Below are 19,966 nucleotides of genomic sequence, written 5' to 3'. Positions count from 1 at the left end.
AGTTGCTACAACTGCTTTGTAATAGAACCTGATTTGCAACGCTAATCAATTTTGTGCTTTTCCTACAATTGTCTAATCAGTTACTACGGGTTGAATGGTCCCCTCTAAAATTCAGGTGTTGCCAATGTGATAGGATTAAGAGGTGGGGCCTTTAAAAGGTGATTCGGCCCTGAGGGCTGCTCCCTTGAGAGCGGGATTAAGGTCCTTCTAAGGGAGGCTTCAGGCAGCATTTTGCAAACTTGCCCTTCCGTCTTCTGTCATGTAAGGACACAGCATTCTTCCCTCTGGAGGATGCAGCCCGTAACAGACACCAAATGCCGGTGCTTGGTCTTGGTCTTCCAGTCTCCAGGACTATGAGAAAATACATTTTTGTCCTTTTTCCCCCCCTCCCACGACACACGTTCGAAGAATATTTCTTTCTTTTTTTTTTTTTTTTTGAGACGGAGTTTCACTCTTGTCGCCCAGGCTGGAGTGCAATGGCATGATCTCAGCTCACTGCAACCTCCACCTCCCAGGTTCAAGCAATTCTCCTGCCTCAGCCTCCCGAGTGGCTGGGATTACAGGCATGCGCCACCACGCCCGGCTAATTTTGTACTTTTAGTACAGATGGGGTTTCTCCACGTTGGTCAGGCTGGTCTCCAACTCCCGACCTCAGGTGATCCGCCCGCCTCGGCCTCCCAAAGTGCTGGGATTACAGGCGTGAGCCACCACGCCCGGCACCAAAGAATATTTCTGTTCTTTATAAATTACCCAGTGTGTGGTATTTTGTTACAGCAGCACAGACTAAGGCGCCAGCAAAAAGAATCCTCCCTTCTCATCTCTCCTCAGTGGCATCCAGTGTTTCTTAACTTCTGGGATCCAAACCACAGGGTAATTTCTAAATTCACACTTTCTGATTTTCTTCTTCACACCTTGTTTACAAGTTTGGTTTTTGTTCTGTGTCTCAGAGTTCGGCTCATACCCAACTGAATCTTGCAGGAAAAATGATTTACTAGTTAACTGACTTGCTAGCCTATACAAAGAAAAGTACAGCATTGAAACAAAGGTAGAGTCAAGGTACAGTAGCCAAAAGTAAAACACTCAGCTCCCCTAGTGAAAAATGCATAAAAGTCAAATGTTTTGCAAGTCAGCCCAATCATGACAGAGTCCCAGGCTATTCCAGATGTTATTCAATGCATCAAACATCGCCTTTCGAAAAGTGTAAATTTGACAGGCTTTTAAAAAAATTACAAGACTGTAGAAATTCACATCAGGAAAAACTGTTCTCAATTTCTCTGGTACAAAAAAGGAAACAAAAGAAAATTTTATTGAAAAGAGAACATGATCTTGAAAATGATTTTGAAAAAAGAAAATCCCCAAACTACAAGTCCTTTACCCGCCTCAGAAGTCATTATTCCCAGCCTTGCCCACAATCTACTATTTTTTTCTTTTTTCTTTTTTTTTTCCTTTTGAGATGGAGTCTTGCTCTGTCACCCAGGCTGGAGTGCAGTGGTGAGATCTCAGCTCACTGCATTACAACCTCTGCCTCCTGGGTTCAAGCAATTCTCCTGCCCCAGCCTCCTGAGTAGCTGGGATTACAGGTACATGCCACCATGCCTGGCTAATTTTTGCATTTTTAGTAGAAATGGGGTTTCACCATGTTGACCAGGCTGTTCTCGAACTCCTGACCGCAGGTGATCTGCCCACCTCGGCCTCCCAAAGTGCTGGGATTACAGGTGTGAGCCACCATGCCCAACCCAACCTCTTGTTTTTACCAGGGAAGGGAACCAGCAGTTATTGAGTGTGTTCTATAGCAGGGACTGGCAAATTAGAATCCATGGGCCAAACTTAGCCCACGGCCTGTTTTTGCATAACCAGTGAGTTAAGAATGGTTTTTACGTCTTTAAATGGTTGAAAAACAATCAAAAACAGAACAATATTTTGTGACATCTGAAGATTATATGAGGTTCAGATTTCAGTGCACATAAAGTTTTACTGGAACACAGCCATACCCATTCATGTACACATTGACTAACAGCTGCTTTCACACTAAAATGGCAGAGTGGAGCTGCTGCAATAGACCCAGTGGCCCACTGACATTGACATCCAAAATGGCATCCAAAATGACATTCAGCTCTTTTCAGAAAAAGCCTGCCCACTCATGTATTATGATATGGTAGGTACTTCATAAATAGTAGCTAGTGCTGTACTTAATTTACAGATAAGGAAACTAAAGATACAGACAGTTTAAGTAACTTTTACAAAGGACAAACTGAGTAAATAATGGTGCTGGAATTCAAATCTGAGCCTACTTGATTCTCAATGCCAGAGCTCAGACCACTTGGCACCATGTCTTTTACAATTAATATTACATCATCATCATTTTTCTATGTTAATATTATATTGTATGGATGTGTCCTAATTTATGAAACCATTCCTTCGCCATCAGAATCTGTCCCTGGTGTCTTGTACATACAACGAAAACCCCAAATAAAATGTTACGTATGTGCAGGGCTTGCTTAAAAAGCAGCAACAAGGTTTACAGAAAAAAACAAAACCAGATTTGAATCTGGTTAAGAGCTTCTAGATTTTTTTTTTTCTGGGCTTCTTTGCAAGGAATTCCAAGTAGAGCAATTACACAGAATTTCATTGTCATTAGACGTCATAGGTAATACAGTCCTCAGGGAAGGGAAAAAGCACAACAGAAAGTCTCGGAGGGCTGCCCAGAGCTCCTCCTGTGGCTGCGCAGGAGAATTTTCTTTCTGGGATGAGAGATCAAGTGTAGCCACAGCTTCTCATCACAATCTAACACCACATGGCTTTATGCCTTCCTAAATGAAGCAAAAAGGTAGAAGTGCATTTCCCCTACCCCTCACCCCCACCCCAATCATGCTTGGTCTCCTCATCATTAACCTGTACTGGTAAACAGTAGCACTTGTCTAAGAGATTCTAAGAGATGAAGTATGCTAACAGGCTGCGGCCATCTCTCTTAGGTGCTTACTAAATACCTGTTCCCCTCACCGAAGTACAGTTTCTCAGTACAAAGCCAAGCCATGTGATCCAAGGTAAGGAAGGAATAGTTGGGAAAAGTATTATCAGTCATTTAAAAAATGCAAAGGTGGGCCAGGCGCGGTGGCTCACACCTGTAATACCAGCACTTTGGGAGGCCGAGGTGTGCAGATCATTTGAAGTCAGGAGTTCAAGACCAGCCTGGCCAACATAGCGAAACCCCATTTCTACTAAAAATACTAAAATTAGCCAGGTGTGGTGGCGCATGCCTATAATCCTAGTTACTTGGGAGGCTGAGGCAGGAGAATTGCTTGAACCCTGGAGGCAGAGGTTGCAGTGAGCCAAGACTGTGCCACTGTACTCTAGCATGAATGACAGAGCGAGATTCCATTTCAAAAAAATAAAGCAAAGGCATACCTCAAATAATAGATAAAATTAAGAATTAAGAATTCCTCTTTCAGAAGTTTGGGGAGAGAACAAAATTGTCTCCTCACTACAATATGAGTCACACTGACTACACAGACATGTAAGAAATAATGGTGTCAGGACAGCTTATGTGTCTTGGCCACCTCCAAGGTCAGTCCAGAGGCTATAGAGAGGGTGGCCCTATGTCACTTGCCCAGGACAGTCTAGGCAGACACCTGTTTCCCAGCACAGTTATCCATAGAGCTCCCTTTCAATCTTGAAAGCATCCTGGCCTAGATGATAAATGATATGTACTAGCTCCAAGCCCAAAGTGTCCTTAAACTATTTGTCTCTTAACACATCAGTGACTTCCTTTAAGACCTCCTGGAGTGAGCTGAATGGTGGCCCCAAAAATATCAGAGCCCAATCCCTGGAACCTGTAAATGTTACCTTTATTTGGAAAGAGGGTTTCTGCAGATGTGATGACATTGAGGATCCTGAGATGGCGAGATTATCCTGGATTATTCAGGTGAGCCCTAGATGCTACCTCATGTATCCTTTAAAGAGAGATGCCAGGTGTGGTGGTCATGCTTTTAATCCTAACACTTTGGAAGGTCAAGGCAGGAGGATCTCTTGAGCCCAGGAATTCGAGACCAGCCTGGGCAACATAGTGAGACACGCCTTTACAAAAAGCAAAAAATATTAGTCAGGTGTGGTGGTATGCACCTGTAGTCCCAGCTACTTGGGAGGCTGTGGTGGGAGGATCACTTGAGCCCAGAAGTTTGAGGCTGCAGTGAGCTAAGATTGTGCCACCGCACTTCAGCCTGGGTGACGAAGTGAGATTCTGTCTCTAAAAAGAAAATTGAAAATGAGAGAGTGAGCGAGAGATCTGATGGAGACAAAAGACGAGGCCATGCGCAGATTCCAGCAGAGATTAGAGTGATGTGGCCTCAAGGCTGGCAGTCACCAGGAGCTGAAAGAGGCAAGGAAGGAGGAGCCTCCCCGGAAGCCTCCAAAAGGAATATTCCTCTGCCAACACCTTGATGTTGGACTTCTGGCCTCTAGCACTTAAGAGAACATATTTCTGTTGTTTTAAGTCACCCAGTTTGTGGTAATTTGTTATAACAGTGCTAGGAAACTAATACACCCCACTGTGATTACTTCTTTCCTAGCTGTGTTCTCTAACGAGAAACCACACGACTTCCTAAGCCACTACACACACTGTCTCTCAAATGTTACCAGTGGCCCTGCTTATGTGTGGTTGATGATGAAAGACCTCTCTTCCATCAGCAGTTAAGCTCAGAAAGTCATGGAATTGTCTGACTGGGATAAAAAATTAAAAGCAGCTACAATGTTATTACCAAGAAACACACTTACAGCAAAGTGATTAAAGAAAGGGTAGAAGAAAGAAAATAAACGTGTTTTCACAACGGGCCAAAATGGAAAACACATTTAACTGTCTAACATCGGGAAAACTGCTACTAGCTAGTTAGACAACACAGTTCCACAAAACGGTTAAAGCCGGCTAGGTGCGGGGCCTCATGCCTGTAATCCCAGCACTTTGGGAGGCTGAGGTGGGCAGATCACTTGAGGCCAGGAGTTCGAGACCAGCCTGGCCCACATGGTGAAACCCATCTCTACTAAAAATACAAAAAATTAGCCAGGCGTCATGGTGCATGCTTCCCAGCTACTTGAGAGGCTGAGGCAGGAGAATCCTTAAACCTGGGAGGCAGAAGTTGCAGTGAGCCAAGACGGCGCCACTGCACTCCAGCCTGGGCAACAAGAGTGAAACTCCATCTCAAACAAAACAAAAAAACAACAGTTCTAGCCACTGCAGTCCCAGAAATCCACAGGACTCTTCTTGTTAGCGGTGGCTGGGAGCACTACGTGCAACTAGGGGATGGAGGCTGGACTGCATCACACCTCCTACAATAGAAGGAGTGGTGAAAAAACAGTGCTAGTTTTTCCAACTCAAATAAGAAAACATTTTGAAAATACAACTTTGTAAAAAGAGGTCACCACAAATCAGATATGTGCTAACAAAATTGTAGAGCTTCCAATATTTTATCACTTAAAGAGGAACATGGGGTTACAAATCACCTAACAGTGGAGGAGGGCATGTATAATGATAAAAGGAGTAATTTTCTAAAGAAGTTACAATATATTCAATATCTTAGGGCCAAATACAAAATATAAAATCTATTGAGAGTGAAAGAGCTTGATTAAAAATACAGCTACAGGCTGGGTGGTGGCTCACGCCTGTAATCCCAGCACTTTGGGAGGCCAAGGCGGGCAGATCACTTGAGGTCAGGAGTTCAAGATTAGCCTGGCCAGCATGGTGAAACCCTGTCTCTACCAAAAATACAAAAATTAGTCAGGCGTGGTGGTGCACACTTGTAGTCCCAGCTACTCAGGAGGCTGAGGCAGGAGGATCGCTTGAGCCTGGGAGGCGGAGGTTGCAGTGAGCTGAGATTGTGCTACTGCACTTCAGCCTGGGCAACAGAGTGAGATTCCGTCTCAAAAACAAACAAACAAACAAACAACAAAAAACCAGCTACAATGTGAGAATTTACTAAACCACAAGGAAGGAAGAAATAATGGCAGAAGAAATAATGGCAGAAAACTAGCTCTTCCATGACATGGACAAGGAGAAAGATGCTAAACAATCCTGTGGAAACATACAGATGGGAAGAATAGCTAGGACAACAGATTATACCAATGGGACAAAATTAGAAAATTGAAACTTAACAGCTAAAAATACACATAAAACTCTAGAATCAAGTTTAAAATAAAAGGAGCTATACGAATAGCTAGTGGGAGGATACCGCTTCATAGCAGTGCATGTGACCTAAGGTTTTGGCTGCCCAAGGTCAAGTTTAGATCATAAACACACACACACACACACACACACACACGCACACACACACACACAAAATCTATCAGTGGTCTAATACAGTGGTTGGCAAACTGTGGCCTATAGGCCAAATCCAGCTAGCCACCAGCCACCAGTCACTTGTGTTGGTACTGCTTGTGAGTTAATAATGGCTTTCACATGTTTAAATGGTTGAAAAAAATTCAAAATAATATTTCAAGGCACGTGAAAATAATATGAAATTCACATTTCAGTGTCCATAAATAAAGTTTTATTGGAACACAACCATACCCATTCATTTACATATTGTCTATTGCTCTTTTTGAAGTACAACCAGAGTTGAGTAGTTGCAACAGAGACCATATAGCCATTTACAGATAAAAGATGTGGACCCTTCTAATTAGATTTTAGGTGAGAAATTAACTCATTGGCCATCTTCAAGACAGGGAATGGAAACCATGACTTGAGGAGGCTGGGATTAAAATTCAGGGGGACTTTGATATATGAATTCAAATTTATAAAGGGATTTTTTTCAAATATGAGGGGATCTTGTGTGCTACTTCAGAAATCTGTGTTGTTTCAGAAGTGAATTATGGAGATAAAAAGCAGCATATTGGGGAAAACTTCTCTTGCACTGAGTTACCAAATCAGAGAACAGCAGTGTGTCTTGCAAACTGGCAGGATTCTCTGAGCCCAGCTGAACATCTATCTATCCATAAATTATGGAACGTACAACAGCTGGGAATTGACCACTGTAGTAGGTCAAACAATATCCCCCTAAAACTCATGTCCACCCACAACTTCAGCATGTGCCCTCATTTTGGAAATAGGGTCTCTGCAAATATAACCAATGTAAAGATGAAGTTGAGTTCATTCTGGATTAGGTTAGGCCTGAAATCCAATGACAGTGTGCTTATAAGAAACAGAGAAGAGACACAGGGAAGAGGCCAGGTGAAGAGAGAGGCAGAGACCAGAGTGATGTAGCCACAGCCAAGGAATCCAAGGAGACACCAGAAGTTAGAAGAAGTGAGGAAGCATCCTCCCTTACAGACTTCAGAGGGAGCGTGCCCCTGTCCATTCCTTGATTTCACACTTCTGGGCCTCTGAAACTGTGAGGGAAAAATGTCTGCTCTTTTAAGCCACGCAGTTTGTGTAATTTCTTATGACAGCCCTAGAAAACGAATACAATCTCCTTCAAAGTTCTTCTCAACCTCCGATTTCTCTGTTGCTCTCAAAGGCAAAGGCCAATCAAATTTTCTTCAATTTTTTTCTAAAGCCTCACAGAGCCTCCTCTGATGCTAATGTTGTGGAAAACATAATTCAATGATACTATTTCTACTCTTTTTAAAAGGTTAAAAAGAGATCATGGGTTTTTTTTTTTAATTAAACTTCTTATTTTGGGGGAATTGTAGATTGACATGCAGTTGTATAAAACAACGCAGAGATCCTGTGAACCTTTTACCCAGTTCCCTGTGGTAACCTCTTGTAAAACTATAACACAGTATCACAGCTAGGATCCTGAAATTGATACAATCCAGTGATCTGATTCAGATATGCTCCAGTTTGACTTGTACTCTTATGCATGTGTGTTCTATCCACCACCACAAAGACATACAACAATTTCATTATAACAAGGACAATAATGGTATTTTAATACCTGCAAAAATATGCATTACCTGTTTATTTGAATATTAACGTCAGGGTAGGTTCAAAGCCAAACCTTCAACAAACGAAATGAGGAAGCATATTTACTTGATCATCAAAGGAAAAAGCCAACATTTTCCAGATAATTCTAATCAAATGGATAAATGAGGAAAAACAACATTGACAGTGGCCCAGAGCAGGTTTCTAGGGCAGGACACACCTCTCCTACCTTGTCCTTTTTATCTTGTCGGGCATATGGGAAACACGGGATCACAGCAGTCACCCTGGATGATGACGCGATCTTGCAGGCATTGATCATGATAAGGAGCTCCATCAGGTTGTCGTTAATTTCCCCACAGCCACTCTGGATGATGTAGACATCTTCCCCTCTCACACTTTCACCAATCTCCACGCTAGGAAAAGAAAACTGCCATCGGTTAATATTGAAGCATATTTGCATCTTGGGCATCCCTGAGACCACCCCCAGGTTTGGTGATCACCAGGATGACTTATAGGACTCAGCCTAATAGTTGCACTCATGGCTGTGATTTGTTGCAGGGAAAGGACACAGAGCAAACTCAGCAAAGGGAAAAGGTGCATAAGGTGAAGATGGGGGAAAGAGGGTGCAAGCTTCCAAGACTCCTCCCCAAGGGGAGTCAGAGGTAGAGCTTAAGGCCCCAGTAGTGAGCTGTGACAACACGTGTGAAGGGCTCTCTACCAGGGAAGCTGCTTAGAGACTCAAGTCCCAGGGTTTGTATTGTGGGCTGGTCATATAAGCACCCTCTGCCTAGCACATACCAAAATGTCAGACTCACAGGCATTCAGCATGAACCACATTGTTTATCAATTGTTTAAGAGTTTATGCAGTGAGCCATTCTTACTGGGAAACGGTGGGTACCCTCGCAAAATCTAAGCTCCCAGAGGCCAGCCAAGGGCCAACCTTGCAAACAGGCCTAAGTCTCAGGCCTGCTATGTTAACTCTTTTCTGCAAAATACTATATTTAGTTTTAGTTTTTTATTAAAGTTATACAGTCATATTGCTTAAAAAATTCAAACCATTCTGTAAGACTTATAACAGAGAAAGTGCCCAGAGGCCACCAATTTCAACTCTTGATAGGGTTTTTAGATATTTTCCTTCAAGTCTAGCTAATATGTGTGTATTGCTGTGTCTTGATTTTTCATTTTAGGCAAAGTATATTGACTTCTCACTATGGAAGATGAGGATTGAACTCTATTTCCATTCAGTTCCATCACTTGCAATGCAAACTTCCCATCTCGCCATCGTCCCAATATAGATCAATATACACATTAAAGATTGACTCTACGTTTTTAACTGCACAAATGCTGCTTAGAGCTCTGCCATGCAATAAACTTAAACGAATGTTTATATTTTCTTTTCATGCACATCTTTTCTTTCTATTTTCCCTGGAGGTCATTCTCTTACCTTTTTATCTGCTAAGTTTTCTGAATCCTGAATCCAGATTCCACCCTAAACCCTTCACTAACAATCAAAATCTCCCAAGGTCAGAGGCCTCAAGTCCCATCTGCATTTCATCATCTTGCAGGCATCCCTCCCAGGGGTGGCAGGCCTGGGTTATCTCTCTGCCTGTGCACAGCTGCCATCCGGGGATCCCCTGCCCCCTCTCCTGCACTCCATTTGCCATTTTCTGTATCCTCTTTCTTGGTATACTTCCTTGTTTTGCTGGTTGGCATCCTCACATAGCTTCTGGAGAAAGAGTAAATAGCAGCTAAGTTTTTGAAAATTGCATGTCTGGAAGTTTCTGTATTTCCAGGTACAGAATTCTGGATGTCCAACATGAGAGGGAGAGCCAGCTCATCCCTGGTATATTCCTTTGGTGGGAAGAAACAGAAAATAGTGCTGTGTGCTCAGGCACGTCCTTCGCAGAGCTCTGCATCCAAACCAAGACGATGGTCAGCTCTGCTATGTTTTGAAAGGGGAAATTTCTTTCAATGATTGATATTATTTGGAACAACTTGAGCATAGCATGAATTTCGTGTCTTCTTATGCACAACCTCTTATCCCGAGACTGCAGAAAACTGCACTGCACCCAGCTGAATGAAGCCACTTAGAAATACACAAACATACCCATGTACACACCTCAAGGACAACGAGCCACACTCATTCACATTTGGTGTCACAACTTTTCACGTCATTTCAGAGAACCCTAAACCTCAGGCATTTTTTCAATGGAAAATCCCATCTCTGTCGTAATATTTATGTAATTTTTTTTTTCTCACTTTGTTGCCCAGGCTGGAGTGCAGTGGTAACATCTCAGCTCACTGTAACCTCTGCCTCCCGGATTTAAGTGATTCTCCTGCCTCAGCCTCCCGAGTAGCTGGGATTACAGGTACACACCACCACACCTGGCTAATTTTTGTATTTTTAGTAGAGACAGGTTTTGCCATGTTGGCCAGACTGGTTTCGAACTCCTGACCTCAAGTAATCCGCCCACCTCAGCCTCCCAAAGTGCTGGGATTACAGACGTGAGCCAATGCACCCAACCAATATTTTTTGAACATGTAATACATGTCAGTGTTTTATCATTTTGATAGGATCCCTAATCCGAAATTCTGAAATCTGAAACTTTGAGTGTCGACATCATGCTCAAAGGAAATGGTCATTGGAGCATTTTGTATTTTGGATTTTTGGAGATTTGGAATGCCCAACCAGTGAGTACAATAGAAATATTCCAAAATGCAAAAAAATAAAAATAAAAATTTAAAAATCTGAAATACTTGTTGTCCCAGGCATTTCTGATAAGGGATACTCAACCTGTATAACATTCCTATGATTTTTTAATGGGTCACTGAGGAAGTTTTTAAACATTATGTCCCTAACCCCATTTTTCTCATAAGCCCTGTGGTTTTGGATTGCCTGATTTTGCATAGCGTGGTAATTTTTAGGAATACATATGTCACGTTACAGCAGAATTGTCTGTAAATGTATTCATCCCAAAATGAAATATTTTAAAATTACAAATGAGGAACATGAATAATTATCCTTCTCCCTTCTCCTGCTATCAGATACTCAATACAATTGTTTTCTTAAAAGAGTCAAATAAGGTCGGGTGCAGTGGTTCACACCTGTAATCCCAGCACTTTGAGAGGCTGAGGTGGGCGGATTACCTGAGGTCTGGAGTTCTAGACCAGCCTGACTAACACGGAGAAACCCCATCTCTACTAAAAAATACAAAATTAGCCAGTGTGGTGGTGCATGCCTGTAATCCCACCTACTCAGGAGGCTGAGGCAGGAGAATCACTTGAACTCAGGAGGCGGAGGTTGCAGTGAGCCGGGATGGCACCATTGCACTCCAGCCTGGGCAACAAAAGTGAAACTCCGTCTGGAAAAAAAAAAAAAAAGAGCCAATTATACCTAATGAAAATTTAAAAACAGGCTGGGCATGGTGGCTCATGCCCATAGTCTCAGCTACTTGAGAGACTGAGGCAAGGGGATTGTTTGAGTCCAGGAGTTCTAGTCCAGCCTGGGCAATGTAAGCAAGACCCCGTCTCTAAAAAAATTTTTAAAGGAAAATAAAAATAAAGTTTTTCAAGTTGACATGTTGTGAAAATTGTTTTGATAACATTCACACATTTTCTTGCATGCCTTCTACTATGGAGGAAAATATGCCAACCTCACAGGATGAGAGGGACAGAAAGAGTTCTATGTGCTCCCTCCTATTTCAAGATCTAAGGAGCTAAATCTAACTGCTTTGTGAACATTACATCAACTATGCGATGAACTTAATTTGGAAATTGCTGTGGTTTAAATGTGTTCCCTAAAGTTCATGTGTTGAAAGCTTAATCCCCAGTATAGGAATATTGACAGGTGAGACCTTTAAGAGGTGATCAGGTCATGAGGGCTCTGTCCTCACAAATGGATTAACGTCATCATTGCTATAGTGTGCTCACTATCTTGAGAATGGGTTTATTATATTAGCAAGTTTGGCCCTCTTGCTGTCTCTCAAATGTGCTCTCTTGCCCTTCCACCCTTCTGCCATGGGATGATGCAGCAAGAATGCCCTTGCCAGATGCCAGCCCCTCAATATTGGACTTCCCAGCCTCCAGACCTATGAGAAATAAATTTCTTTTGTTTATAAATTAGCCAGTCTCCGGTATTCTGTTATAGCAGCACAAAATGAACTACAGCAGAAATCAAGTACAGTATTATATAGCTGAGAGGTCGACAAAACACAGCACACAGGCCGTTTTTCTATGGCCTGTGAGTTAAGAATGGCGTGGTGGGCAGAATAATGGCCCCCTAAAGATGTCTACATCCTAATCCTTTGAATATGTGAGTTTATATGGCAAAGGGGAAATAAGTTTGCAGATGGCATTCAGGTTGCTCACCAGCTGACCTTAACATGGGGAAATTATCCTGGATTATTTAAATTGGCCCATTGTAATCACAGGGCCCTTAAAAATGCAAGAGGGAAACAGCAGAAGCAGGGTCAGAGCAACATTTTGTTGCTGAAATTGAAGGTGGAAGAGGCCAATAGTGAAGGAATGTGGGCTGCCTCTACAAACTGGAAAAGGCACGGGAACAGATTCTCCCCTAGAGCTTCAGAAGAGAATGCAGCCCTGCTAACCTGTGACAGACATTACTGAGGCAAGGGGATTTACAGAACTGTAAGACACAGCAGCAACAGAGACTACGCGTGCTAGCACTGCCTAAAATATTTACGATTTGGCCCTTTACAGAAAAACTTTGCCAACTCCTGGTCTTATGACGTTTATCCCACAAGATTAGATTCTTTGGCCTGTTTTTCCTCAGGAACCTCAATTCTCATATGACTAGCAGTCCAGGGGAGGACAGAGAATATCATCACCATGGCAACTTTTCCCCTAAAGCTAGTCCTGCTTCTACTCAAAAAGATGATCATGACTACCTTTATTCTAGGTCTTTAAAAAATTGTGGCCAGAAGGCAGCATCCATTTGCCGTTCCGCCAGAGGATCTTTATTGACCCCCAAATAAAAAGGCTGAAAAGCATCACTGACTCAACAATAAACTGGCATGGTAACTAAAAGATAGCCACAGACTCTTAACACTTTTCCCATCAAGGAGCAGGGTCTAGTCTCCCGCCCTTGAATCTGGGAGGGCTCTGTACTTGCCCAACAGCTTATGACAGAAATTATGATACACCAACTTTCAAGCCCAGTCCTTAATGGACTGGTGGCTTCAATGTCCTGTCTTTTGGAACATGTGCTCTTAGAACCCAGCTTCCATGCTATAAGGAAGCTCAAGCAGCCCCATGGAGAGGTCTACAGGAAGAGGAGCTGAGGTTCCTAACCAAGCTCCTGGGCAAAAGCTAGTAACAACTTTTGCTACCAGTTTTTACCAGTCATGTGAGCCATCTTCAAGAACCCTCCAGCCCCAGTTAGCCACCTCAGCTGTGACCATATGGGGCAAAAACAAGTTTTCTTCACTGAGCCCTTCCCAAATTGCAGATTTGTAAGCCAAATCAACAATTACGGTTTTAAGCCATTAAGCTCTTTATTTATTACATGGTAACCGATAACCTCGTATAACTTTGTATAACCTTGTCTCACAGTATAGCTTAAGATTCTGCCAGCAGGTTAACTGACCAGGGTAAAATGTTACAACAGAGACATCTAGACACCTGCTGTCCTAAGATGTCACCATGGAATTTCCATGGTCTATAGTGAAGCTGGAGCGGACCTCTCCCTGCATATCTGAAATGATTTAGGGATGAAAAGGTAAAATTAGAAGGCTCTATGTTCAGTTAAGTAGCGTATAAAAAATGTAAAATGGGAGGATTGATGGCCAGGAGACAGCAAACCAGATTTCTGATTCTAGTTCAGTGACAGATTCAAGAAGGGGCCCTTACATGAACTGAATGAATTTTGTCTTCCTTTTGCCCTTCAGTTTCTCCTCTCTACAATCACACAGTTAAAAGCTGGATTCCTAGCACAGTACCCAGTCCAGAGAGGGCTGTTTATAAAAATTAAGCTCTGTACTTGTACAGTTCATGGAAAAGAGAAAAATCAGGCAGTGAACCTTTTATATTCTATATATTAAAAACATAAAATATAGCTATATAGGCAATTCCCAAACTTCATGCTGAGTGGTTTTTGAGGCCCCACAATTTCTAATTATCAAGTGATGGTTATAAAACACCAAAAACGAAATAAAAGTGAGTCTGCTTTATATTTGAACCAAATGTATAAACAATCATACCTCAATGTCTGAGTGAGTTTTGCCCAACGGCACATGCGGTATTTTTAGGAGAAACTCAACACTGACTTAGCAGTGAACTGATCTAGATTAACCATGCTCCTTAGCAAAAGATCATGCAGCACTGAGTACATGGAAGGGCAACATACTTGCTTTCAAAATTTACTTCACCAAGAAATTTCTCCTTTACTCATATGACAACACCTTCTGAACAAAAACTATTCTTCTCATGTTCCTAAAGCGACTGAAACTTGAACAAGACTGGCAAAATATTGCAACACTCAAACCTAGCTCTATCCTTCTCCAGAGCCCTACACCATCCTCTCAGACTTCTGCATTAAACACTGCAGAGCGGAATTCTTTAGCCAAAGTCCACCTGCCACTCATTCACAATGTTTCTTCACTTATATTATCATCGGAGCCATAACTGGAATTTGCCACCTGGAGGAAGTCACATAAGATTCACATATCCTAAAAAGCCGACTTGCCAAAAAATAGTACCTTTCCCATCAGTATTAACATAACTCCTCATTAAGAAATTTTTGCCTGACCCCAAGTCATCAAGATTTTCTCCTAGAAATTTAATAGTTCTAGATTTTACACTTAGGTCTATGATCCACTTCAAAGTTAATTTTTACAAATGGTGAAAAGTATGGATGGAATTTCTTATTTTTTGGGCATATGGGTGTCCAACTGTTCTGGCACCATTTCTAGAAAATGCTGGTTAAATTGGATCTTTGCCAAAGATATAAAAATTATCAGTAACCGTGGACAGTTAACGGTACTAGATATTGGAGGAAGAAGGGGGAAAAATGAGACCAATTTGAAATGAGTCAAGGGGCTGTGTGGACTCAGGCACGTGGACAAAGGAGCCCCCCCAGGTCAGCTTCCGAGGATGGCCACCACCTGACCCACAGGCAGAGGCGACCACTTCTCCTGGGCTTGAGAAATGGGTGTAAGTTACAGTCGAATCACGGCATTGTTGCTGTACACAGCAGAGTCCCAGAACAAGAAGGAAGCTGAAAGTCCATCATCTTTGAAGCAGCAAGAGTAGTGGGAGCAGAGGGGAGCCCAGCACGTGCGCCCTGGGGTTCTCACAGTCTTTCAAACCTTGGCACAACTCCACGCTCTGGATAACGCAGTGGTCTGCGCCCTGGCTGCTCAGGAGAGTCAACTGGGAAGCTGTAAAATCGCTGATCCTCCGCCCGTTGGATCAAACCCTTGGGGGCAGGTGGGGGAGGCAGCGTTCAGACCGTCCCCAGGTAAACCCACTGTGCAACCGGAGTTGGGGTCGGGAGAAACCTTTAGTCGCACGCACTGGTCTGAGGTTCAGCTTTGCAGGGACGCGGAAACTGGGACCAGCCAACCCTGGACGTCCCTCCACCGCGCGCTGACCCGATGCGGTTCCCGCCCGCTTCGCCCACTCTCCCCGACGGTCTGTGACCGCCCAGACGTCTCCCTTCCGGGATGGGGACGCCAGGCCCGGCAGCGCCGCTGGGAGGCCGGGAGCGGCTCGGGACCGCGGAGTCGCCGCGGTCCCAGGACCAAAGGCCCTGCCGCCGGGGGTACAGCCGGGGCGCGCACCGGGACGCGCGGCGCCCAGCCTCGGCTTCTTCGCAGGCGATGGCGCGGGGGCGCGGAGGCCGCGTTGCCACCGTCCCGCCCCGGAAGGGGGAGCGCGGCGGCCGCGGAGGTGGCCCGGGCAGGCGCCGGCCCCCAACCCGGCCCCGCAGCCGCGTGCCCTGCGCTCTCCCTAGCCCGGCCGCCAGCGTGGCCCCCACCTGGTCTCCTGGTTGCTGAACTTCTTGGTGACCACCTTGCCCAGCTCCAGGCCCAGACGGTCGGCCACGCGCTGGGACAGGTCCTGATGCGAGCTGCCGCTGAACAGCACGATGTTGGGCATGGTGGGGCGCGGGACTCCGAGGGGCGCGCGGCGGCGGAGGAGGTGGCGGAGGCGACAGCGACAGCGACGCGGGGGGCTGCTGCTGCGGGAGCGGGAAAGCGCGGCGGCTAGATGTAGGGAAGGGGAGGAGCGGAGGGGGAGGAGCCAGAGGAGGAGCTGGAGGGGGCCGAGAGGGAGGAAGAGCGGCAGTGGAGGGGGAGCTGGAAAGTGCCAGGGGGCGGGGGCACAGCCCTGGCAGCAGTTTTGGACGCCCTGGGTGGTCCTGAAGCCCGAAGGTGTCCTTGCTCCGCGAGAGAGCTCCGAGCCTCATTCTTGACCTTCCAGACCTGCCTCGCGGGGAGAGCCAATGAACCGCGGTTAGCTGGGCTCAGAGGGAGAGTTCGGGACGGGGCGGGGGGCTGGGGGGATCCCTCGAGGTGCTTCGCAGCCCGGAGCGACTTCCCACCCCGGAACATCGCAAATCCAGTGTGGGCGACTGGTGTTCAACTATGGCAAGGGTCTGCAAACTACAGTCTATGGGCCAGATCGCGAGAGCTCCCTGTGTTTGTACCAGAGAGCTAAGCATCGTTTTCATACATGAACATTTGCACTTTATGTGATGATAGCAGACACCGCCTTTGAACTCCAATGAAGAGAACTATCCCCCCGGCAAAAGAATTCCTTTTCTCTTATTAATAGATGTGGGTTGCAAATAATTGTACTCAAATATTATTGTATTTTGGATTATATCAATAAAAACATTGTGACAATTTTTTTTCTCTCTTGTTATGTAAGTTCCTGCGTAATATCTTCCCTTTTGTTGCTTGGTCTGCAAAACGTAAATATTGGCCATGTGGTCCTTCATAGTTCAAACTTGATGACCCCTGAACTACAGTTGCCCCCGCACCATGTGTCCTTAAAAAAATCCAGCCACTATGTGAGTCCTCATCACAGGCTGAGGGGAAGTGTTGCTCTTGATGGCTCACTGGATCAAACCAAGTCCCCCACATTCACCATTTTTCGGTAGATGTGATGGTCCTTGGGCCACTTCACAACCTTCCGCCTGTCGGATGCTCAAGGGCCTGATCCCAGGAACACAGATCTCCCTAGACAGTCCAGCTCAGTCCCTCCACATCCCTGGAGTCAAGGCCTCCTTCCCCTCTTTCCTGCTAGAAACCAGCAAAAAGGTTTTCTCAAGATGCCAATGCAGTACCAGAGCCAACTTCAGGGCGCAAACCAAGTGTAAGAGAAAGGAAACCAGTCCCTGTCTATAGAGGGCTGGTTGGTGATGCTAGTCACAGTTTCACACTCCTCAACAAAGGCTGATTCAACCGGGTAGATAAATGGCTTGGTTTTACTAATGTTTGCCAAGAACTGGCTCTCCATCAACAGCAAAGCCCACTTGCAATTGGGTTGTAGCCTACACTAATCAGACTTCATAATGGGATTTGGGAGATTGCTGGGGTGATTCGTATCATTGGGATTTTTCATCTGGGTCCTTGTACTTTGCAAGGAAATTACTTTGCATATCGAGTGTTTCTTGTAAACTTTTGTATCTGCCAACCTATCAAAAAGTTATTTAAACTAACAATTTTAGCAACATTTCTGGCCCTTTTTCATTCCGCCTAGAGATGTGTATGTGCCCTATTATATGAGAAAACAAACAAAAACCCCTATCTGCAATGGTTTATTATCTATGTATTTCACAGTTAATTACCATAGCAATGAGATTTATACTTGACCACTATGTTTAAAATTTTTATTGAGTGAGTCTGCTAATGTAGTTATATTTAAACTCTTCTAATAAAGTTTACTATCAGCAAATTACTATAATTTTTATATACTTAAAATTTCTCTCATAGATAAAATTGACTAATAATGGATTCCTCTAAATATATACATGCTCTTCTCAAAGGGAAAGTGGCATCCGCTTAGCATGATGGGGCTGTGGTTCTTTGGTAACACAGAACCAAAGCTGATGGACTATAAAACAGTAAAAGTTAAAGCCCCTGGCCTTTGGGTGGGTAAATGGCTGCAGATTTGGAAGCTTGGATTGAATTGTGACAAACCATGGCCTTGATAGCACCAAGGAGAAACAATATCTCAGTTGGGGCATCTAATACAATGATTGTTGGTTCAATAGTTTGATGAGTTACTCTGCTTAAATGCTGAATGTAAACAAGGTGAAATGTGCCATTGGGGTTGATGAGAATACTAATGGGAATCATTGAAAAATCATCATGAGTCACAGACTGTTCAGAAAGCTGTCACTTGTAAATGAGTAGCTACAGATGATTTTATTTAAGTGCGAACACTTTCTCTCCCAAGTGCCTTTATACTTGATCCATAGGAGCCAGGTTGTGGGAAACGTTGGTCTAGAGCAGGTTTCTGAACCTCAGCACAACTGATATTTAGGCTGGGTAATTCTTTGTTGTGGGACTGTCCTGTGCATTGCAGGATGTTTAGCAACCTCCCTCGCCTCTACCCACTAGATGCCAGTAGCACCTATCCACCACTGTGACAACCAAAAGTGTCCCCAGACATTGTCAAATGTCCTACAAGGGGCAAAATCACCACAGGTTGAGAATCACTAGTCTGAATGAACCCCTGGCCCTTCTCTCCTCCATGTGGGCCTTTCCTCGTGGTTGCTTGGGCTTCCTTACAGCATGGCTGCAAGGTTCCAAGGAGTGTTCTAAGAAGGTAAGTCTCAATGAGCAAGTGCTTATCAAGCCTCTGCTTTTATCTTGCTTGCTAATGTCTCATTGACCAAAGCAAGTTACATGGCCAAGACCAGCCGTCAACATGGTATAGGACAACAAAAGGACAAGAGTACTGTCCACCAACTGTCTACCACAGTGCACTTCTTGAACAGCATTTGAAGTTGGGGAGCCTCTGGAAAAGAGGAACACTTGTTCAAAGACCCAAGACTTAGAAGAGAAAAAGAACATATACTCTGTGCATATGTGATCCAGGTCTCAGACTGTTTATAAAATATACATTATCTTAAGATGAAATGTTAGTTTAAAAAATAAAAATGATGAGATATTTTCCATTGTTGATTTTTATCTTCATTGACTCATGGATAGAGATTAATGGTAAAACAATGATTTGAATTTATGAACAGTTTCACGTCTTCTATTTCCTACATCATCTGGCCAAGTTCTTTGTATGTAGTAAGAAGTCTAAGTATTTGCTGAGTGAATTTATCCCTGACTATTTTAGGGCTGAGAAATGGAAGAAATGGCCCAAAGACACATGGCTAGTTGAAAGCAGCAAAGAAATTAGAATGTGGATCTTCTAGCCCAGTCCTTTTCTCTCTGGAATGGTACTGTCCAAAAGAAATGTAATGATTGTTTCCTATATGATGCTATGAAAAAATTTTAAACTTTTTTTAAAGAAATATAATGCAAGCCACATATGTAATTTATACTTTAGTAGCTGTATTTTAAAAGAATATAAAAAACAAGTGAAGGTAATTTTAATAATACCTTTAACCCAATATCCAAAATATTATCATTCCAACATGTAATCAACATAAAACATATTAATGAGCTATTTTGCATTTTTTGTATCAAGTCTTCAAAATCCAGTATAGATTTTACACTTAGAGCACATCTTAATTTGGACTTGCCATATCTGAAGTGCTCATCAGTCACATGTGGCTGATAGTTGCTGTATTAGAACAAGAAGTTCTAGAACACTAGTTCCTAAGAGCAATGCCAAGACACTCTGACATAACCTTTTCCTTGTATGTTTTTATTAGGGGTGTGGCAAATAATTTATAACTTATTATGAAACACTAACATTTACAAACAATTTATTTTAAAAATAAGCCAAAATAGATTCAACTTTAATTCTGTATTAATAACATTTTCACTCATAATCAAGTATTTTTTCTAATTTTTATTTCTAAAACTTTACCTTTTACTTCTATTGTTTAAAGAAAAATTCAAAAACAGA

The 19,966-nt window shown here is 43.5% G+C and overlaps 1 protein-coding gene across 3 annotated transcripts in view; it reads right to left on the bottom strand.

Moving 5' to 3' along the window:
• Positions 1-16,164, bottom strand: part of PRPS2 (phosphoribosyl pyrophosphate synthetase 2) — a 34,694-nt gene extending 18,530 nt beyond the window's left edge. The window contains exons 1-3 of one of the 3 annotated variants that reach the window (XM_025373111.1): positions 15,906-16,142; positions 8,128-8,322; positions 1,683-1,692 (exon numbers count right to left, since the gene is read on the bottom strand). In XM_025373111.1, the coding sequence (XP_025228896.1) occupies positions 1,683-1,692; positions 8,128-8,322; positions 15,906-16,027 (327 nt within the window). In that variant the 5' untranslated portion in view covers positions 16,028-16,142. Of the gene's footprint in view, positions 1-1,682; positions 1,693-8,127; positions 8,323-15,905 lie in introns of all 3 variants that reach the window. The other 2 variants (XM_025373109.1, XM_025373110.1) reach the window with 2 other exon arrangements.
• Positions 16,165-19,966: the final 3,802 nt, after the last annotated feature.

Source organism: Theropithecus gelada, chromosome X, assembly GCF_003255815.1.
Source record: "Theropithecus gelada isolate Dixy chromosome X, Tgel_1.0, whole genome shotgun sequence".
NCBI classification, from domain to species: domain Eukaryota; kingdom Metazoa; phylum Chordata; class Mammalia; order Primates; family Cercopithecidae; genus Theropithecus; species Theropithecus gelada.
The sequence above is the reverse complement of the archived record's forward strand: the minus strand, read 5'-3'. Positions and strand labels throughout refer to the sequence as shown.